At 47.1% G+C, this 14,315-nt stretch overlaps 1 protein-coding gene across 1 annotated transcript in view; it reads left to right on the forward strand.

Annotated features, from left to right (window-relative positions):
• The window catches only part of MDH2 (malate dehydrogenase 2), a 189,865-nt gene that overhangs the window by 15,974 nt on the left and 159,576 nt on the right, over positions 1–14,315 (forward strand). The window contains exons 2-3 of the mRNA XM_069614943.1: positions 7,426–7,594; positions 8,040–8,123. Of these exons, the coding sequence (XP_069471044.1) occupies positions 7,426–7,594; positions 8,040–8,123 (253 nt within the window). The remainder of the gene's footprint in view (positions 1–7,425; positions 7,595–8,039; positions 8,124–14,315) is intronic.

The following is a 14,315-nucleotide window of genomic DNA, read 5'->3' on the forward strand; positions in this document are numbered from 1 at the left end:
GTAACCTGACCTTTGCACTGGCCTCCTCTCTAAACCTATGTGTAAATGTACACAGGAAAATAATAATGCTGTTGTATTTACAAGATTTTCATGCGCAAAAAGGCCTAGTATTCACCTTATCTGGAGGCCTGGCCAAGCGTCCTGAACAAATCACACATGGCCCTGTTAAAATGGGTAAGCATGTAGTGGGCATGTGTCCCCCTTTTGATATACATTTTATCGCACCCATACACAAGTGTTTCTGAGCGCGACGAAGCAAGGGAGGACAAAACAACGATCTTATTAGGCTCAGTGACATTGGGAATGTGCAAGTGCAGTGGAGAGGAAAAAGACTGCAAGGGGCAGGGGAGGAATGGTAAGTGCTGAACACGTGATCAAACAGGTAGTCTGGCAGACGGTGGCAAGTGCAAGAATAAGGCGCAGACAGCAGGGTGTTTGAAGTGCTGGAAGCGGACTGTATGGTTGCAGATACAGGCCCAAGTGCAAAGGGTTGCCAGGAGGCAGGGTATGCGGATGGGTGGGCAGAGATCAGGGTCCGAAATCGGAGGGTAGCCAGTTGCCCAGCACCGAAGCAGACAAAGATCAGCAGGGGAGAGGAAGAGCGAAGGTAGAAGCAAAGAGGAAGGTCTTGAGGTGCTTCCAGAACCAAAGATGGTTCTCAAGTTTCAGAGGCAGGGAGGCTGTTCCAGAGGGAGGCCCCAGCTGAAGAAAATCTACCTCTTGCCACCCCCAACTCGTTTCTTGGAGAAGCGGCTGCCCCTGAGGGAGCTGGAGGGGGGAGGAGCAGAGAGCTCAAGTAGGGACGTATTTCCGAAGGGAGAGTTGCGGGCCCAGGCTCCAGAAGGCCTTGTGGACAATGCAAAGGGTCTTTAACTTAATCCTTGCAGCCACTGGGAGCCAATGAAGAGATTTCAGGGCTGGAGAGGTACGATCCCTGGGCTTGAGGCCAAGGACAAGACTTGCAGTCCTATTCTGGATGAGTTGCAGAGGGCAGAGATTAGTTGCAGGCACATTTAGAAAGAGTTGTTTGCAGTAGTCCAGCCTATAGAGAACCAGAACTCTAGAGACCGTGAGCTTCTGGGGGCAGGAGAGGAAAGGAAGAATACCTCTGAGGAGGTGCAGTTGGTAGTTTGACTTCTCAGAGATGTGAGGAGAAAAGGACAGCGTGGAGTTGAAGATGATCCTGAGGTTTTTGGCCTCACAGGTGGGAGCAGGAAGAGGGCCAAGGGAGGCTGGCCAGAGTGATGGGAAAGGAAAGTGCAGGTGTGCCAATGAGGAGGATCGCAGTCTTACTGACCTTAAGGCAGAGGTTGTTTGCGGCACACCACTCCTGGATAGCAGACAGTCGGCGATGAGCGAGGGAGAAGAGGTGGCAGAAGGGGGCCTGAAAACGAGCTGCGTCATCCTCATAGTACTGAAAATTGGAGCAGTAAGGCGGTGGGCGAGGGGGTGCCAGGTAGGTATTGGTTGAAAAGCCAGGGAGAAGGTTACACCCCTGGGAACACCACAAGTAGTGAGATGGCGGAAAGGAAGGACCCAAGTTGAACCTGGGAGGGTCGGTTGGAAAGGAAGGTCAGCCAGGCCAAAGCCTGATCAGTGATACCCAGGTTATCATGTAGGCGATTGAGCAAGATCGCATGGTTGACTGTCTCAAAGGCGTAGGAGAGATGGAGAAGGATGAGGACAGATGGGATATTGGAATCAGTTTGGAGCGCAGGTCTTCACAGATATTCAGGAGAGCAGTTTCCGTGTTTCTGGCTGCTCTGAAGGCAGACCGATGGTCATGGAGACAGCCAACAGTCAGAATGGAGATTGAGCTGGGAGATGGCCAGGTTTTCTAGGAGTTTGCCCAGGAAAGGAGTGATGGGGATTGGGCGATAGTTAGCCGGAATGGAGGGGTCGGCTGAGGGTTTCTTTAGAGGGTGCACATGAGCTTCACGGGGGAGGGGGAAGGCTCCAGTGGTGAAAGTGTGGTTGCAGAAGCAGGGCAGGAGCAAGGCTGTCAATATGGTCCTTGATGGTTTTGGATGAACAGGGAGGAAGCTGTTTTGACGAGACCTTCGTAGAACAGACTTGTCTGGAAATCTTGTTGGGGAGGAAAGGGCTTCCGCTGCTTGTTTGACGGATTTGCCCAGTTTCTAATTGTCACATTTGCCAGACGCCCCGTACCATTCACTCTTTGACTCCACTCCTTTGTGGTCCTGAGAAGGGAGGGGACTGACTGCAGAGTGATCCTCAACCTGCAACCATTCATCTGCCCATATTTAATCGGTTTTTGGGATTTAAAATTCCCAACATCACCTTTTGTTGTTTTCTATTCTGAATCAATGGTAAAAGTACAGCTAATGCAGAAAGATTTCCTATGGATACATTCTCACACCAGAATGCATAAAAATCTATTAAAACCAGTCTGCCTATCCTAGCATCTGCCCAGATTTCTTTCAGGATAGAAATAAGAAACAATTACTATTTTCGCCAAAAAACAGGCAAACCCAGAAATGTATCCAGCCCCAAAACTCCATCCTGTTTCGGCCTAGCCCCTAAACAAATCCCTGCTTTGCCTGTCCATTCCTGCTTTCCCCTGTGGCCCGCATGCATGCAGCCAACCCTGGTATCCTCTTCACAACCGCTCCAACTTGAGTTTTTAAAAAGGACCCCTACCACCTTCTGGTGCACACAGGGGGTTTTCAGGAGGAGGCGGCTGAGGGTCCGATGGCATACCATGTTCGCACCGATCGGAAGAACTAATGTAGTAGGTCCATCGTCGGCTCAGCCACTGCGTTGGCTTCTGGTCCAGTCGTCCTCAGGCGAGGGGCGTATGTCCTCTGTGCTTTGATGCGTCCAGTCAATCAAAGTCTGGATAAAACCGGCGCATTCCAAAAATGGCAGTCGGATGGCCTTTACTAGCCATCATGGGCAACGCTCAACCAAAGTCTGCTGTTTAAGGAAAAATAATCAAGGCTTGGAAAAGTGACATAGACGTGGCAAAGGCATTCGGTGGGGAAAAGTACTATGTTCTGTTTCATGTTAATTTGGCCCTCCACTGCACCCTGCCGACGACTATAGGATCGATAAAACAAAATGTCACTTAACAGGGTGTCCACGATGACGGCCATTTAATCTAGAATGCGAATATAAATATCAAGAAACAAACTAGACTAAAATGCTCCCTATCCAGATAGAGTGCACCATTTCTGACTTGCCAAGTGTCCATTCTCATTAGCCAAAGACTAGTGCAAACTTTGAAGCCTTGACTAGAAGCTTTTAGCATGTGCCAGGGGTGGCATAGTGGGCTTTGGGTGCGCTGTATGGGACGGAGTTAAAAGTCCCCCAGTTGTGGTGGAGTGTTGAGGGTGCAACGCGCACGCAGTCTACACATGTTGCCAATATCTTTTTAACCATCGCCCCTGCATCCATATCTGCCTACATTTCAAAATCAAAATTCCTGAGATTTATGCCCCGCCCACAGCCACACAAGACTCCGCCCATTTGCACATGGCTCCGCCCACACGCCCAAAAGGTAAACACGGTTGTTGTAGGCTTCAGTTTCCTTACTATAGCATTGAAAATAATTAATTCAATGCTATAGTAAGCAAAACTGAAGCAGGCTGAAGGCGCTGCCGCCTTCATAATAGTTCTTTCAATCAATGCCATTGGATTGAAAGCACTATTACGGCAGCAGCGCCTTCAGTTTTCTTACTATAGCACTGAAAAACATTAATTCAATGCAATGCTAAGCAAACTGAAGGCGCCGCCGCCGCCTAAATAATGCTGCTTTCAATCCATGTCATTGGATTGAAAGCAGCATTATTTCTGCTGCGGCGCCCCCTTCATTTTGCTTACTATAGCATTGAATGAATGATTTTGGTAAGCAAAATGAACGTGGCACCGCCGCCGTAATAATACTGCTTTCGAAGCACTATTACGGGGCTCAGGGGCCGCATTGAGCGCCGTTTCCGGGTCACGGCCACTTCTCCACCCGATTGGCTACCGGTGGCAGCCAATCAGGTGGAGAATATGACGGGACCGGAAAGAATCTCAAAATTCCTGACCGACAATGCTCCTCTTCCACGTGAGATTGTTGGTGGTCGGCTCCACAAAAATGTCTCTTAAAACAGTAAGTCAACACTCTGCTACTACTTCGTGAACACATACGCAAATTACAATAGAATTGTTTGGTTACATATTTCATAGAATGGAAACACGAATGAGATTTTAACGAGTAAAAAAAACTAAAACCAAAATAACAAATTTCTCTTAGTTTTTGGGGGTGGGGGTCTCCCCAAAGCCCCCACCCCCTCAAAACCACTATTCCCACTCCCAGCCCAATTTTTAGATTTCTTTTTTCTTCCAATTCGGTATTTTATTTTTCGTTTTTCTGTTCCATAAAATCACTGCATACCATTGTTTCCCTTCTTGGTCTAATTGTCCATTAGACAAAATGCATGTACACCTGTTGTCCCCAATAGCACATAACTTGTCTCATGCAGTAGAATTGTCATGTCTCTGCATGAATGCCAGTTTTCCATCTGCACTCATAACGCCATTTCTGGTCGAGAGTGCATTAGCACTCGTCAGTGGCTAAGGGGAGTGGTGAGTGCCCATTTTGTAGCCTTTATCTTCCTTACTCAAACATTGCATGTTTGCTTTAGAGCATGCAATTTTGTCATCTGCAAGCATGGCTTTGGCAAAAATGTACGCCAGCCTCCTGGGAAAGGCCGTTCATATACTGCTAGTATTAAGCCTTCTTCCTGTCGGCACTTCCACCTTCAACCTGTTCACTTAGGGGTTTGAGGAGAAATGAACACCTTGTTCAGATCGGTATTTGAATCCTCAAACTGGGCTAAATTTTTACATTGGCCTGTCCATGTACTTTGTGCCCAGTGCGACCAGACTATGGGCTTGACAGCACTCAAATGGAAGTCCCATGTGGGGGAATTAGTGTAGCCGGTCTTGGGGTTGGTAATACATTTAATTTTGTAATTATCATTGACTGTCATTCAATGCCTGACAAGGAAACAGATTACATTGCAGTTAAGCATGCAAGACTGGCTTGCAGGGATAAACTGATATTGTATCATTGGGTCCCGGCATATCCAGAAACTGTATGGTTCTAGGTAACCAAGAATGAGGGTCTGGAGCTGGAGTCATGCGGCCCCACAGCATGCACAAGAGGCTGTTGTCTGACTCTTAGGTTCTGTAAGCCCAGGACCGATTTCTCCATGATTAAGACTCACCTGGCAATATGGTGCCAGTGTACCGTGGACCCTGGATTTGTACAAACACCAGGCGAAAGTCTAACTGTTGTGAAGGCTTTAGGTTGAATGTTGGACTCCTTAATGAAGTTAAAATGTATTGATATGCTTTATTTACTTTTGTTAATTATATAGCAACTGTAATTGTCTGTTCTTAAGTGCCAAACTCCAGCAGGCACACCGTTGGCATTTTTCCATATCAATAATGCACTTTTGTTTGTACTTTGCAAGATAAATGTATTGAGTGCACCCTCTGAAATTTTAGCTATGACCCGCAGTTTGCTTTAATATAACATTTTTTTAATTGCATTTCATGAGTGCAACAGTAACTTTCAAGACGGCTGAATGACCTCCACTTTCTTGAATAATTTAGTTCCGTCACCTGTCAATTGACACCTCTGTTTATGTACTGATGTGGCTTCTGGTGGATCATGTGCTTTCCTGTGTCAACCTTTTTGTTTTCATTGCAGCATCACAAACGCAACTGCTTAAATTTTACTTTGACTTCCTATGTAAAGTCCTCGGTGCCCAAAGCAATGCCTGCAGTCTGCACACCATCTGCAGTGCCATTGTTCTCATTGTTGACCAATGCTGGTTCCCCTATGAGCAGCAAGAGAAAGATGTGAACATCTTACATCCTTTCTATTGCTGTTGTCGTTTTGACAATTCATGCATTATTCTGAGGTTTCAACTCGTTTTTAACTTCAGCCGTCCTGTACTGGTTATTCAAAATAGTTGTAGTTTTTAGCACAACACAGATACTCCTGCAACGTCCTTTAGTTGCTCTAGTTCAGGAACAATGCATACATGAACCCTTGTGCGGTGTGGTCGTTCATATCACATTGGCAAATATGGAACTACCTTCAATAAACTGTTTTATAGTTGTTCAAAGCATCACCCCTTCCCCAGTGCATACATTTTTGCCCTGAATAATAAATGAACCCAGTAGATGGGTCATTTAATATCTTTTTAAGTAAATATCTTGTCCATTCTGAAACCACGCTTAACCTACATCCTAGGGTGTCAGCAAAACCCTCATTCCTTCCCTGGATATCCAGTTGTCTCTTTAAGGCAGTGGTATTCAAACCTTTTCATCCTGAGCCCCCCCCCCCATGATTAAAACATATAATTTCCCCCCCGCCCCCTCTATGGGCCCCAAAGGATGTCCCGGGGGGAGCCATAGGCTCTTTAAAAAGCTTACGGGGACTAATTTTAATAGAAAATATAAGTAGTAGAAAAACTGCTTATATTTTATATTAAAACTTCCTGGAGCCCCCTGGACATCCTTCGGGCTGCCCTAGGGAGGGCCAGCCCCCCCCCGTCACCCGGTTTGAAGGCCACTGCTTGAAGCAACCTCATGTAGACCATCCATGGGAACTTAGCAAAAATACATACATGCATACATACTCTTAATGGCGAGAAGGCCTTGGGACGTTGCTGTGGAGGATTTACTTAAAATTGTTTTAGTCCACGGCAGCAGCCCCTTTGCCTTCTGATATTCTTTCTGTCAATTCATCTTGTTTGCTTACACTTCACACCTGATCACGTGTCCCACAAACATTCAGTATGTTGCAATATAAATACATCTGCACCATGTTTGTGACTTGAATGAAGTGCATGAAGATCTTGATAACCTACGGATCTGAGTACCGTTGCTACCAAAGCACTACTCAAGCAGATTATAGATTTAAGAAAATAATTCAAGCTGGCTACTGTGGATCCCTGACTGGCGCTAGTTTTATATATTTTTTTGGGGGGGGGGGCGGGGGAGAATTCTTAGTGCATTGCAGTAACAGCTTTTTGCAAGAGCTGTTTGGTTTAGCAATTGGCAATAAACGTCGAAGCAAGGTTGTTTTGCAAGGGTTGTTCCCCACCTGGCTAAAATACAAGATTCGGCACATTCTGGTGGACCAGATAACGTTATCTTTCCCCTTTTTAGTCTTGCCAAGTGCTGGTGAATGAATGCCTCCTTTCACAAGCATTTGGGTATCTTATTTCTTTTTTTTTTTTCTTTTTTTATTCATTCTGAAGCTGCGAGAGCTAGAGATTCTTTTATCTTGTGAGAAATGCCTACATCCCTTGGGACACTGTGACTGATGGATCCTAAAACCTAATTTAACCATGGTACCATGTACTTTCCTAATATAGAGCTACTTTTCCTTCTTTGTAGAGCAATACTCGAGTGGCCGTTCTTGGTGCCTCTGGAGGTATCGGGCAGCCTCTGTCCCTTCTACTGAAAAACAGTCCGCTGGTGAGCAAGCTCACTCTGTATGATATCGCCCACACCCCTGGGGTTGCTGCTGACCTGAGCCACATTGAGACGCGAGCTGAAGTCACAGGTTGGTGAAGTCTGTGATGTGCATTTTGTATTTGCTATGCTGTTAAACGTCTCGACCAGAGCAGTTTACTCTACCACAGTCGCCCAAACTTGAGCTAATGCGCATTGTACTATTACTATTGTAATAACTGAACCTTTCGGTGTGCCTGTTATGAAGTTCATGATAATCTCTTTAAATGATACCCTCGCCCATAGTTTTAACCAAGCACATCAGAGGCACCAGTCAATTGGTGACTTGTGATCTGCCCATGTCTTTCCTTTACCCAACAGTTCCTTGTGCCCAACATCTAGCTCTCAAAGCAATAATTAATTGCTGCGGTTTGCTGAAGGTTGTCCTTACCACTGTTTGTTTGTGGTGTTTCAGAGGGAAATTATTGACATCATGAACCAGTTTCTTGTCTTTATTTCCCAGCACAAGATTATTTACTGTGGTCCATTGTTTTCAGGCTTTCTCGGCCCAGATCAGCTCCATGAATGCTTGAAGGATGCAGACGTTGTAGTCATTCCCGCTGGAGTACCAAGAAAACCAGGTATTTCGAATTGATTTAATGTGTGACTTTAGTGGAATGTTTTTTTTTTTAAAACCTTTTATTATTTTATAACACACCAAACAATACAATAACTGGGACTTCCATATTCAGGTCTAACAAGGTAACATTACAAACTATGTTCTTCAGTCCCGCTCCCTCCCGCCCCCCCCCCCCCCTCCAACTTGAGCCATAATGTCCGGATCATCAGCCTGTGCATCCTTAGGCGGGTCTATTGTCCGCATCTCATCCGTATCATCACTGTGATCGGGCTTTGCTTTAGTGGAATATTAGAGCTAAATCGGTTTAATGTATTATCCACGTAAACCAGAAGGGCACTGTTTGAATGCATTTCTGAATTCTCACCTGGCAGACCGATGTTTAGGAGGCCACCCTGGTTATAGTGAACAGGGAAACCTCTGGGAGTTAGCCAAACCAATCAAGGTAGCATGGAGAGTGGCCAAAGTTTAGTCTCCGGAAAGGTGAGTGGTAAGGGGTCCACACAGTGATCAATCACGGATTACACTCAGACGGGTAAGTTTTATAAAAAAATACTCCATTAGTGGCCAAAGAACGCAGTATGAAAAATGACTGAACAGCTTATCGTATCACACAACACTATATTATGTAAAACATACATACAGTCACAGTTGTGAAGTGCAAAATGATCAATTCACCCCCCACAATACCTGAAAGTGAAGGTAAGTAATTAGTTGGAGCACCACCAGTCCGCAGGAATTACAACCATAGCGCTCCCCCAAGTTGAATGGGGCCTTGTGCCAAAACAATTCACAAAGTTTGAAAAGGGTTTTAGGAGCTGGGGGGGAAGGGATGATTCCTGGGGTTGTGAAGATTGATCCAAAGGACGGATGAAGTTCACTGGCGAGTAAAACCCTTTATTTACTTTTTTGGAGGGCTTTTGGTAACTGTGTCGCCAAACCCAAAAATTACATTTCAAAAGTACTGCAAACTTAAAGGGTGAAGATTAGGGAGGGGGGGGGGGTATGGTAAGTGACGCTGTAACTTAACACATTGATGAGAATTCTCCCTAACATGTGTGTTAATTCCCTAGAGACCCCCCAGCAACTTTGCTGGATTTTGAGGACTTCATTTTATTACCTGGAAAGAGTGTGAGCCTTTTTTCCCACTCTTTCATGTATTTTGATGTGTTTTACTCTTGTGTTCTTTGATTATGGAGTTTTAAGAACTCCATAGGAATCTTCATGTGTTACACCGCAGCCTCAGTGTAGTAACACAGATTTCTTTTTAGACTTTCCAAAGGTTTAAATACCTTCTTGGGGATAAACTGTTTCCCAGAGAATGTAAGGTTTTAAATTCCTAGACCAACACATATTCCTATAGAGTGCTGGAGGGGTTACCTAATATCCGCTGCGTCTAGAAACTCGTGTAGCAGTCAAATGCTATCCCTTCCTATCGAAATGGCTGGTGGCAGTGGTTTTACAATGAACTACCATGATTTTTTTTCAACTGCGAACACCAGTAGTAAGAAATCACTTAAGCTCCTTCGTTTAAACAGGTCAGTCTTCTTTTTTCACCATTTCTTTTTTGAAAGGTCCTTCTAGAGTTTAAGTAAACAGATTGTGTTTCTTTCACACCCCTTATTGCGCCACAAGTGTCTCTATAGCAAACGTCAATAAATTCCAAACGACGGAGTATATCATGATCAAAAGTTCTTTAATTCTTGGCCCTATATGATAACGCGTGTTTGGGCAACTTCCTGTGCCTTTCTCAAACCAGGGCATAAATGTTCATAACCATATCAGAAACAAATTAACATTTGTGAAAGAATGCCGTAGTCAATGTAAAAGTAAAAATGGTCTTGTTACATGCACATGGAGAACCAGAAAATAATTTATGTGGAAGAGATATTGAACTTCTTTTTTGCTTTTTTCTTTTTGGTGACACCGTATAGTCAAGTAGTTCCTCAAAGGACTGTTTTGAACGTTCCCACCGGTGAAGGCGCCTGCCCCGGCATGGAACTCACAAGGCTCATGGGTGACCCCATTCGAGCCCATGCATCAAGCCCCTCTCGTTCCTTTCATGGAACAGCTTTTCTCGTGACCATCCCCTCTGCCAGGAGGGTAGGTGAGATCAGGCCCTGTCCTGCAATTGGCCTTATCTGACATTCCACAACACAATGGTGATGCTGAGACACACCCTTCCTTCATGGGTCCGTCGGAATTCCACCTCAACAAACCTTTGGTGTTGCCTGTTTTTTCCGACACCTTAGTCGCTAGCTGAAATAACTTTGCACTCGCTGGATGTGGCGCGTGCTCTGAATTCCTGTGTAGCACACAGTTTCCGTAAGACGTCTCAACTATTAGTGCGCTGTCCAAGGCTTCCATTTCCAGGTAGCTCTCCGGCTGTATCATGCCCTGGCACTGGTTGGCAAATGGACCGCTTCCTGGATGTCCCAAGAGCCCATTCCACCAGAGCGATTGCTGTGACAGCGTTCCTGTCTGGTGTGCCCCTGCAGGACATCTGCAGGGTTGCTACATGGACGTCTACGCACAACTTCACAAGATTCTACTGCGTCGACAGGGATTCGAGAGTGTCCAGGGTCGGCCAAGCAGTGCTAAGCAACCTGTTCGCTTGAAGCCAAGTCTGTTCCGGAGTAAGAATTGCTTCTGTTGAGCCTTGCCACCTCCCATAGTTGTGTAATGATGTACTGCTATGTATTCTTCATTCATGAGCATGTGATTACATGCCAGACCCCATGCTGGAGAACGAACCAGTTACTTAACTCCAACCATTGTTCTGATGCTTGTTAATCTGCTTAGAATCACATGCTCTGCATATGGTCCGACACCTAGTGGTAACCGCAGAGTATTGCATTTTGCCTTTCGGGACTGAAGGGGGACGTCGGCATAGGCGCATCTGTAACACTATCCCTATCCTGATGTGTAGTGTACCCAAAATCCCTCATGCACCGAGGTCCCTCAGATTGTTTTTTCTGCCCAGATAACTGGTCGCCCTATTGCAGAGCTCTTTTTTTTATAAGAGACATTGTTATACCTTGTTTGTCGATTATCCCCTGATGGTAACTTCGACGATGCTTCCTGTGCTACACCAAAGACAAAGGGGGACTTTCGATGCTTAAGACTGTGGTGGACTTCGATGCCTAAACTCCGGTGGCGGAGCCGTCTACGTAGCCTGGCCCTCTGGCTGGCCTACACAGTAGGGAGAGGGGGGGTCGGGGTGGTCCTATCCTTTTAGCTATGGCGCTGTCCTCTTTTTCCCCTCTTTGCCATCTAGGTCTGGTCATCACCTTGATTACCTTTCGCCATGGAGAGAACGCCATTTAGGTTTTGCCCCTCTCGCAGGGCCAGATACTCTTGGAAGGATGAGCATGATAAGTGCAATAATTGTCTACCCCATGACCACGATTCCTTCGACCTAAAACACTTAAGGAGTGCTGTTAAGCGGTGGGCTGCCTACGGCATGTCGTAGGCTGGATCTTCTTCACCCACTGCCGCACCCACCAAAAGTGACGGGGCTACTAGTGATGAACAGGCATCCATTTCCGATGCCATAGACCTCACGACGGACACCTCTAGGTCCGCCACGCCCGTCCCCACCCCGCTAGACCCGACGCGAGTCACGCTATGGGGAAAACACCCGGCGACAAGGGCGTATAAGATCGCCACACTAAACACACAACCAATCCCGGTTTCCACGGTACCGCCGAGGCGAAAGCGCCAACAGGACTGCTGAAAATTGCGACGGAATCTGCTAAGATTGCTTCGGCAGTGGGGCTGAAGGAGAAGTCTAAAGGCACAAGGAAGCGCAAAGAGCGGGCCGCGGACACGTCGAAAGACGCACCGCAACACCCCAATGCTCAAGAGGACTACAAGGGTAGTCTGGAGCCTTTGGCTAACGCTATTGGAAACAAATTTCGGCGCCATAGGGAGGAAAATGAAGATTTTCCACCCTTGGACCCTTCTGGTTAATCTCAATGGACCAAAGAAATTCGAAGAGGGCATAGACCTTTTGGAAAAGTTTCTCACTTTCAGACCAACCTACCCCCAAGAGACCTCGGGAAGGCCCTCCCTTTGGGCCTGTTTCTAAATTTCCTAGAAATGTTGGACCCTCTCAAGAACATTTCACTTCTATCCACCCAGAAGATGAGATCCAGGTGGACACTCATCAGGACATTTATGAGGAAGAGGATACTAAATTCCTACAAGACTACACTGTGGATGACCAGGCGTATCCCACGGAAGGCTGGGAAGATGCTCACCAGGTTGAGACAGAACCATGGGCACTCCCTACTCCTGACCAGGACGTGGATGTCCTATGCTTGGATTCCCCTCCCTCGACTCCGGCCCACCAGGCTTCCCCAGTCTTCCCCAGTCTTCCCATCTCCCTTGAAGCACTCCCTTGTGCACCCTCTTCTTGAGAAACCCTCTGCCGATCCCTCCTGCCCGGCCAACTATCGCCCAATCTCCATCACTCCCTTCCTGGGGAAGCTCCTGGAGAAACTGCCCATCTCCCAGCTTAATCTCCTCACTGAATCTGTTGGTTGTCTTCATGACCATCAGTCTGGCTTCAGAGCTGCCAGAAGCACGGAAACTGCTCTCCTGAACATCTGTGAAGACCTGCTTGCAAACCTTTACTCTAACACCCCATGTCCTCATCTTGTTTGATCCCTCCTCTGCCTTTGACACTGTCAACCATACCATCCTGCTGAAGCGTCTCCGTGATAACCTAGGCATCATCGACCAGGCACTAGCGTGGCTGACTTCCTTCCTCTCTGACCGACCCTCCCAGGTCCAACTTGGGTCCTTCCTCTAACTTTTCCTCTACCTGTGGTGTCCCACAGGGGTCTAACCTCTCTCCAAGGCTGTTCAACCAATACCTGGCACTCCTTGCCCACCGCACTGCCTCTCTGCCCCAACATTCAGTGCTATGCGGATGACACTCTGCTCATTTTCAGGCTACCTCCGGCCACCTCTTCCCTGTACCTCATCTGTCTATCCAGGAGTGATGTGCTGCAATGACCTCTGCCTTAATGCCAGTAAGACTGCGATACTCATCGGCACACCCACTCCATCCTTTCCTGTAGCTCTCTGGCCGGCCTCTCTTGGGGGGTGGGGGGGGCCCTTCCTGATCCCACGTGCAAGGCTAGGAACCTCAGGGTCATCTTCGACTCCACACCTTCTCCCCTGACGTCTCTAAGAAGTCACATTACCAGCTGCACCTCCTCAGAGGTATTCTTCTTTTGTTCTGCTTGCCCCATAAACTCACTGTCTCCAGAGCTCTGGTTCTCTCCATGCTGGACTATTACAACAGCCTCTTTCTAAATCTGCCTCCTTCTACTCTATGCACTCTGCAACGCATCCAGAACAGGACTGCAAGACTTTTCCTTGGCCTCGCACCCAGGGATCGTATCTCTCCAGGACTGAAATATCTGCACTGGCACCCAGTGGCTGCGAGGATTAAGTTCAAAACCCTCTATCGTCCACAAGGCCTTCTGGGGCCTGGGGCCTCAATACCTTCAACTCTCTTCCTAAATATCTTCCCTCTCGAGCTCTTCGCTCATCCGCCTCCAACTCCCTCAGGGTCAGTCGCTTCTCCAAGCAACGAGTTAGCGGTAGATCTTTCTTGGGCCTCCCTCTGGAACAGCCTCCCTGAAGCTTGAGCAGAACCATCTTCGGTTCCGGAAGCACCTAAAAACCTTCCTCTTTGCTTCTGCTTTCTCTCCACCTCTCCCCTGAAGTCCTGGCTGACAGACTGCACGGGTTATCTGGCTACCCATCTGATCTCGGGCCCAAGCCCTGCCATTTCCACTCTTGTGCTGCCTTCCTGGCAACCCCTGCACCTGGGGACTGTTTTCTGTATCCCTACAGTCCCCAAACCAGCACTTCTGTCTGCGCTCACCTTGTACTTGCCACCAGCTGGCCGTTCTTATTTTATGTATTATTTTATTATCCCATGTACTGCACTTCCCCTCCCCACCCCCGCACTTTTCTTTTCCCCCACTTCCCTTGCATTTGCACAATCTGAATGACACCTGGCCTAGTAAGATCGTTGTCTGTCTTCCCTCTGTCCCCCCCCTTGCCTCGTTGCGCCTTGAAACACTTGTTTATAGGTGATTAATAAATGTCGTATCATATAATTGAATGACATCTTACGAAAGGCGGCAGATTATTTTAAAATCACCACCCAGGAGGC

Source organism: Ambystoma mexicanum, chromosome 9, assembly GCF_040938575.1.
Source record: "Ambystoma mexicanum isolate Mex_15411 chromosome 9, UKY_AmexF1_1, whole genome shotgun sequence".
In the NCBI taxonomy this organism is placed as follows: domain Eukaryota; kingdom Metazoa; phylum Chordata; class Amphibia; order Caudata; family Ambystomatidae; genus Ambystoma; species Ambystoma mexicanum.